General features: G+C 50.8%; 1 protein-coding gene across 1 annotated transcript; it reads left to right on the top strand.

The window, feature by feature from the left end:
- The first annotated feature begins 416 nt into the window (after nt 1-416).
- Nucleotides 417-3,678, top strand: adra2a (adrenoceptor alpha 2A). Its single transcript, XM_004066356.5, has 2 exons — nt 417-646; nt 761-3,678. The coding sequence occupies exon 2, from the start codon at nt 911-913 to the stop codon at nt 2,159-2,161; it is 1,251 nt and encodes a 416-aa protein (XP_004066404.1). The 5' UTR covers nt 417-646; nt 761-910; the 3' UTR covers nt 2,162-3,678.
- The last annotated feature ends 4,977 nt before the right edge of the window (nt 3,679-8,655 follow it).

Below are 8,655 nucleotides of genomic sequence, written 5' to 3'. Positions count from 1 at the left end.
TGGCCCACCAGTTGAAAAGTTTGCCCACCCTTAATTTAGAGCAACCAATGAACCTATGAGGCACGTTTTTAGACGCTGAAGGAAACCGGAGAAAACCCACGCGTGCACGGGGAGAACACGCAAACTGCACACAGAAAGGCCCCCCATGGTGTTCTGGTTCAGGTCCCCCAGCCACCACAATGATAGTAATAAACAATATGGATTATTATCATTCAATCACCAACATTGTAGTTGATGTTGTTACAAAGTTTTGAGTGATTTGTTTGTTTGTTTACGCGTCACGCGCGCATGCGTCGCATCTGTCTGTGGTCCCGTTTCTCTTGTCAGTCAGAGCCGTCGGTGTCGCTGGGCGGACGCGCGGCGGGACACTTTTTGCAGCGCGCGCGTTAAAAGGAGAGGGAGTGGCGCGCGGGCTCAGAGGAGAGAAACTCCGCGCGCAGGAGGAGCGGAGCGCGGCTGCGCCCGGGATAACGCGATTAGCGCTCCATTAGTCTGTCCACGGAGCAGCTCCAGCAGCACAGAGACACCCCCACCCTCATGGGAACCGTTCTCCCGCCGCGTGGATCCTCCTCGCTGCTCTTTGAAGAAGTTATCCGGCAGTTGTCGCGCGTCCGCGGCGCCGGCGGGGCGCGTTTCCCTGTTTCAGGTGAGAACATTTGTTCTGGATGAAAAAGTGTCGGAGGAGCATCGTGGAGCGCAGACGCCACAGCTGGAGAAGAGAAGAAGAGGGTTGTCCTCCTCTGTCCGTCTCTGTGTGCAGATGAACCTCAGCGACAGGAGGAGGCGGCTCACGATGAGGAGCAGCAGCCCGGCGGAGCCCCGGAGCAGCCGGTGAGCACCTGCCCCCCCCCCCAGCCCTCCTCTGAGCTGCGGCTCCATCGCTGTTGACCTCAGGTGAACCTCTGGCCCGATGGAGGACAGCAACCAGACCAGCCAGAACGCTTCGGGCTCGGCGCCTTACAGCCTCCAGGTCGCCCTGCCGCTGTCCGTGCTGGTGGGGGTCATGATCTCGTTGATCGTGTTTGGCAACGTGCTGGTGGTCATCGCCGTATTTACCAGCCGGGCCCTGCGGGCCCCACAGAACCTTTTCCTGGTTTCTCTGGCGTCAGCTGACATTTTGGTGGCCACCCTGGTGATGCCGTTCTCTTTGGCCAATGAGCTGATGGGATTTTGGTACTTTGGGAAGGTGTGGTGTGAGATCTATCTGGCCCTTGACGTTCTTTTCTGCACCGCCTCTATTGCCCACCTCTGTGCCATCAGCTTGGACCGCTACTGGTCCATCACTCAGGCCATCGAGTACAATTTGAAGAGAACGCCACGCCGCATCAAGTCCATCATCGTCATCGTGTGGGTCATCGCTGCGGTCATCTCCTTCCCGCCTCTGATCACCATGGAGAAGGAAAACGGCAGCGAGAGCCCCGTGTGTAAGATCAACGACGAGAAGTGGTACGTCATCTCCTCCTGCATCGGCTCCTTCTTCCTCCCCTGCATCATCATGGTGCTGGTCTATGTGCGGATCTACCAGATCGCCAAAAAGAGGACGCGGGCTCCACCCGGAGACCGCCAGCAAAAGGGCCTGTCCGGGCCCGGCGCCGCCGCAGCCGGCCAGAGGGAGAACGGCGTGGGCGAGCCAGACGACGGCCTCTGCCACGAGAAGCTGAACGGAGAACAGGATGTGGAACTGAAGGAGGGGGTCGAGCGGGGGGCAGATGAAGCAAAGGTGGAGGTCAACGGGGGGGACATGGAGGAGTCCTCCTCCTCTGACCACAAAGCGGACCATCCGTGCTCCATCCCAAAGAAGTCGGCAAAGGGGAAAACCAGACTGAGCCAGGTGAAACCCGGAGACGCCGACCCCCAGAGGCGGGCGCAGAGCGCCAAAGCCAGTCGCTGGAAGGGCCGCCAGAACCGGGAGAAGCGCTTCACGTTCGTCCTGGCCGTGGTCATCGGGGTCTTCGTCGTCTGCTGGTTCCCCTTCTTCTTCACCTACATGCTGAAGACGCTGTGCTCCAGCTGCTACGTGCCCACCGCGCTCTTCAACTTCTTCTTCTGGTTCGGCTACTGCAACAGCGCCCTCAACCCCATCATCTACACCATCTTCAACCACGACTTCAGGAGGGCCTTCAAGAAGATCCTGTGCCGAGAGCGGAGGAAGTACCTGTGACGGGACCGCGTCTGCCAGCTTTGTTCTAAAGCCGCCGGCCGTTTGGGCGGGAACCTGCTGAGCGGCATCGCTCAGTGCGACCGTCTGCGAGGACGTTCATGTGCGGCAGCGGCCCTCACCCGTTCAGGCTGTGGAGGATCCAGAAGGGATGCTCAGATGACCCCGGGTCACGTGTGCAGCAGTCATGTGCTCAGCAGTGCTTGTTTTAGTGCTGCTGTTGTTCTAAAGCAGCGTTTGGACCCAACCGTCCCGGATTCTGCATGTTCCCCCCGACAGCCCAGAATCTCAGGAAGCTCCGCCCCTTCCTGCAGCCGGCAGGATGTTTGCTTCCTGCAGCTTCTGCTCATGTGTGTTTTGTTGTGGTGGGGAGTCCACACGCCGTAAATACAGCTGGTTCAGCAGAGCCAGTCGGGGGGGGGGGACTGTCCAAACACGTCTGACATTGAGGCTGACGCCATGCATGTATGATGTAAATATGTTTAACAGCACATGTGTTGGGACTGGCAGCTGGGCTCACATGTTGAGCTGAACTTTGGGGGGGGGGGTCCACCTCCCGGTTGTTACGTAGTTTGATAGTATCAGAAGGAAATTTTCTCTGAGCTCCAACATGAATGTTTTCAACTTAGCTGTAAATCACTAAAAAGGGGACATTTCTTAACGCCCCCCTCCCATCTTTTCATTATGATGATGCTGTTCCCGCCCCCTTTCCCCTCCCCGGTGCTGAGAGTTTGGAGCAGGGAGCTTGTGGCCCCGCCCACCATATTTTCTACGTCACAAATCCGATCTTCTTTTAAAGGAATTCATGATTGTAATAAAGAAAAACTCAGAAATGCAGTTTTATGCTAAATTTAGAAATGTCCTCCATCATCAGTGGCCTTGTGGTGGAGTGTCCGCCCAGAGAGTGGAAGGTCAGGAGTTCAAATCCAGACCGAGTCAAACCACAGACTCTAAAAATGGGACCCAATGCCTCCCTGCTTGACTCTCAGCATGAAGGGGTTGGATTGGGGGGGTTAAACCACTCCCCCAGGAGAGGGGTCAAATGCAGAGAACAAATTTCAAACACATATGTGACTTTAACTTGACAGAGGACCATGTTAGAAACAGCGTTGTGGGTCTTTAACCTTCTTACATCCTTTTCAAGGTTTAACATACGTGAAGTTCCCCATGTTTTCCATGAAAGGATGCACAGTGAGGCACAGAAACACGCATCAACCTTCTGTTGAGGGAAAGGCCTCTGCTTGACATGAAGCAGCAGCCTCAGGCCTGCAGCGCCCCCTCTTCCCATCATCCACCAGCTTCTCACCTTCATCTGACTTTATTTCTGGGAACCAAACAGACCCGTTTGTGCCGTGTACTTCTTGTTGTGTAAAGTTTTCCGTCAGAATCGTTGTCTCTGTCTGGATGCTATATTGTGTTGTTTTGTACGGTTGTATGACAACGACGACTCACACCATGATGGTGACTGTAATTTGTGGTGAAACTGCAGAAACGTTCAAGAATAAAGAGTTTTTTTCTGAGATGAGTTCAGGGGATTTGTTGAAATGTAGTTGTCACTGCACAACTACACACAAACTGACATGAACGCACACACACAAACACACATTGACATGAATGCATACACACACTGACATGAACACACACACACACACACAGACATGAACCCCCACACACACACACACACACTGACATGAACGCACACACATGGACACATACAATGACATGAACGCACACACATGGACACATACAATCACATGAACGCACACACAGACGTGAACGGACACACATACACACACAGTGACATGAACGCACACACATACACACACACACTTGCATGAATGCATACAAACACACACATACACAAACTGACATGAACGCAAACACACTGACATGAATGCATACACACACACAGACTGACATGAACACACACACACACTGACATGAACGGACACACATACACACACACTGACATGAACGCACACACATACAGACACTTGCATGAATGCATACAAACACACACACAGACCCCCTCCATGTCTGTCACAGCATCGTGTTTTCTTCTGTACTGAACTAAAGGAAACCTGCCGCTGTTTGAATTTGACCTTTGGGGGCCAAACCAGCAGCTGGGGGCTTAACCCTTGTGCTATCCTAGGCACTTTAACGTTGGGAGTTGGGTCATCTAGACCCACCAGAAAGAGCTCTGAACCTTTTTTCTTCAATGATTTGTGATCTTCACTGGTGTCCATGGATTACATGAAATCTTTCCACCTTTATCCACCTTTGTCATGGTAGGGAGAACACGTCAATGGAAGGGGGGGGGGGGGTCATCTGGTCCCACCAGATAGCACAAGGGTTAAAGGCGCAAACGTTCAGTTCGATTCTGATGTGCAGGTCAGAATCACAGCTTGCAAATGAATGGAGATTCAATGAAGTTACAAACTTTAGAATGATTTTAATCCTTGTGCTATCCTATGACCCCCCCCCCCTTCCATTGAGGTGTTCTCCCTACCATGACAAAGGTGGATAAAGGTGGAAAGATTTCATGTAATTCATGGACACCAGTGAAGATCACAAATCATTGAAGAAAAAAGGTTCAGAGCACTGTCTAGTGGGTCTAGATGACCCAACTCCCAATGGTAAAGTGCGTAGGATAGAACAAGGGTTACACGTGGAAATTTTCCTGATACATTGACTAATTCAGGGAAATTTTGGCCTTTTTGGCTGCAATTAATTTTTTTCTTTACAAATTTCAGATCAAGTGTAAATGAGAGGAACTGACGTGTTACAGGAAGCTACAGGTGTTACAGGGAGCAGAGGTGGAGAGGCGTGTGCTGGTGGGAACGGCTGGAGGAAGGTTTCAGGTGTAATGGTGGATGTGGAAGACTAGTGAGAGCAGCCATGATGCTGGAGGCAGAGATGAAGATGCTGAGCTTCTCTGAGGGACCAGGATGGATCACTGAATCCACCACAGTGGGGAGATCATGGATGTTCTGGATCCATGCAGGGAAGCAGAGGGAGACGTTTGGACACGAGGAGAGGAGGAGGAGCTACCAGCAAAGAGGAGGACCAAAGAGGAGGTTCATGGATGGGGGAGGACATGGGGGTGGAGGTCTAACAGAATTGAGCAAAAAATCCAAATGTAAAACACAGATTGGCTTGAAAACTGCCACCACTTCCTGTTGCGTGCTGTCGGGTAGATTTGTGAGGTGAAGGACGCGTCTCGTGGCTTCTTCCTGTCCGTCCTTGACGCTGTCACATCGGCACGCCGTGGGTTCAGCTGCAGGAAAACCTGCTTCATTCAAATCAGATTGCTCTGTGCCCCCCCTCCCATCCACACCCACACAAACACGGACAGAGGTCTTCAGTCTGGGGGGGTGGCAGGAGGTCTGTTTGGATGATGAAACATAAAGTGGGTAATTGTTAGCAGGCTTGAGCCTGCATGATCAGGCGGCATAGGAGTTGCCGTGGCGAGGGGGCGTGGCTGCTCTGTACATATTTACTGTAGGCGGCTGAGGTTGGGGGGTCAGGATGACAATGAGCGTTTGTTGAGGTGCCCACATCCTTCAGCTCAGCAGCTTTTTTTCACAGCAGCATCCACCCGTGTGAGGAGGCTGCAATATGCATGATTATTCTCCGTGATGACTCACTGCGGTCCGCTTCCTCTCACTGCTCTGGCACGTCGCTTCCCAGGAAGCCGGGCTTTCTATCCACAGCAGAATTCCTGCAATGGGAGGTAAATCACACGGTAGACGTGTTTGCTCCTGCTGGGCCGGACGCCGTTTGTGTGCTTCAGTGTGGTTGCAGCATCAGTTTCATTAAGAGCAGCCTTACTGGCCGTCAAACCTTTGGGTCTGACCGAACGCACGACAGACAAAAACGATTGCTGGATATTTCCCTGGAAAATAATTTGTTCAGACAAATGTATTTTCCAAGAGCTCATTATGATTGAGAGCAATCAGCTCACATCGTCCCAGAGACCACGCAGCGTTCTGCAGCACCATCATGAGACCTGTGAGGTCATTTGTTCTGGCAAAAAGAAAAACGGAGGATGGAGGTTCCACCGTTTCAGTGAGCTGCATAGAAATGCTTGTAATGCTTGAAGAGCGGCTCCATTAGCAAATGTGTTTGTCCACAGATCAGACTGGAATGAACAACAACTGCAGGAGAAGACCCTCAGTGATCACGCAGATGCTTGTGGAACAAGCACAGAACATGATTGATGGATAGAAATGTAAAAATCCTTCACAATAAAAGCATTTACTTGAAGAACCGCCCTTTGTGGAAGCTGTGTTTGCAGAGATGGGACTCAGAAGTGTGTCGGGTCAACTTACAGTCGGGTTATGACATTCTGTAAAACAGGTTGAGGTTTGTAAAAACATCTGCAAAAACAAGCTGCTTGGGATTTACTAACTAGACTGTTGGTCTCCTCTCAGCATATCATCCAATCAGCTTTCACGGATTCTCACAGGGGGTTTGGCTGAGATTTTTATACCGGATGCCCTTCCTGACACAACCCCGGGAGGCACAGGGAGACCTGCCCCCCTTGTGTGTATGTAGTTACCCAGCATCATGGAGGGTCTTGCCCAAGGACCCACACTGGATGAAGCTCAAGCTCATCAGGCCCCCGAACCATGTCAACACCCTCGTTGAGTACCGGGCCTGCTACCGTACGACCTCTAACAGTCGGACAGTGGTCCCCCCCCTGCCCCCGGCAGCTCTGCAAATGATCAGACGATTTGGGGGAGCTTGGAGACCCTCCTACCTCTCAGTTATCGCGCTGCCACCCACCTGTCATTGGACCCCCACTGCGCGATCTCCAAATGTGCCACTGACCAACGTCACAAAAATCCTTCAGTCACTCTGTGATTTGAACTTTTTCTTAAAACCTCGGCGGCCATAGCGCGGCGTGTAAAAAATGCGACTGCTGCCTACCAATTACAAATGCCGCCACAAAGCCCCCTGCCAAATTTGCTGTAAAACTTGCATTTAGGTCGCTACGTGGTGATACTTTGGCACATGTGACCATAGTCTTAAAACAGAGTATCACAATATCACAAGATAATGCTTCCACTCTAGAACATGAGCTTTACAGAGAGCATGGGGTTGAGCCGCCAGCTTTAACCCTTGTGCTATCCTACGCACTTTACCTTTGGGAGTTGGGTCATCTAGACCCACTAGACAGTGCTCTGAACCTTTTTTCTTCAATGATTTGTGATCTTCACTGGTGTCCATGGATTACATGAAATCTTTCCACCTTTATCCACCTTTGTCATGGTAGGGAGAACACCTCAATGGAAGGGGGGGTCATCAAAGATAGCACACGGGTTAAAGACACAGATGTGGTCACTGTGAAAGGATCACACAATGACAACACATGAAGACCAGGGCGACCCATTTCCCCTGCTAAGATTAATACTATATTGTCTCATTATTGGTGATGCATAGATGGGCTTCAGGAAACCCTATTTAACTTACGACGTGTACACAACTGGACCAACATGTTCTGGTAAGATCATGATCACAAAATGTGTGCAAGCCAAAGAAGAGCAATATGCAAAAGTATAGAATGGGTAACGAGATCTCGGAGGAACTGCAATCAAGGAGCTGGGTTCTTGGAGAACCACCAGAGAGAAGCTCATTCTGGGAGCCTATAATGATGCAGAAGGGCCACTAAAGGCTACCGACCCCACCATCCATTTCAGTGATGTCCCTTGTGGTTGTCGCTTCAGCCTCACACCTGCAGCTGGTCCTCTCCACGACCCTCCAGGTACCTGAGCGACCCAAAACCCTGCAGAACCTGTCCGGGTCAACACCAGCGTACACGTGCGTGTGACTGCGGCTCACTCCTCCTATCTCATGGTATCTTCTACAGCTTGATTAAAAATGAAGAATCTGTGAAATGACCAAATCAAATCTCAGTAAAACTGAACTAAGGCTCTGGAGGCTCTGGAAGAAAGGAGCAGATTTCTGCGACATTTTCTGCAGCTGAATACTGCATAAGAGCTCTCTTGCAGGTTTAATACTGCAGGGTTTATCAATCAAAGTGGCCAAATTGGGAAAATATTGGAATCTGAGAAAGCGTAGTGCATTAAACAGATTTGGTGAGAAGGCAGTGAACTCATCAGAGGAGAGTTTGTTTCTGTGCAGCGTCATCAGTTTCAATCAGAGCCGCTCTGCCTCTAAACACTCACACTGCACACAGAAATGCAGCCGTGACACGCTGGGTATTTGCACGAGAAAGGCATCAATGTAGTGAAAGCTACAGATGACGTCCCCTCAGAAACAGAGCTGCAAGAAGATAAATATCCTTTATCCTTCTATTGGTCAGTGTGAAAAGCACAACTTTCAGATTTAGTACCCTGGTGGAGAATAACCACCAGTGCTTTAGCATCAGCACCATCTCAATGTTGAGCTGATGAGTGCATCTTTTAGGGAAGTAAATGGAAAAAAGGTTGTGTTTTTTATGAAAGGTGTAGGTTACTTTTCTGGATGTTAAT

The sequence above is a fragment of the Oryzias latipes genome, chromosome 1 (assembly GCF_053564925.1).
Source record: "Oryzias latipes strain Hd-rR chromosome 1, Olatipes_Hd-rR_3.1".
Lineage (NCBI taxonomy): Eukaryota > Metazoa > Chordata > Actinopteri > Beloniformes > Adrianichthyidae > Oryzias > Oryzias latipes.
The sequence above is the reverse complement of the archived record's forward strand: the minus strand, read 5'-3'. Positions and strand labels throughout refer to the sequence as shown.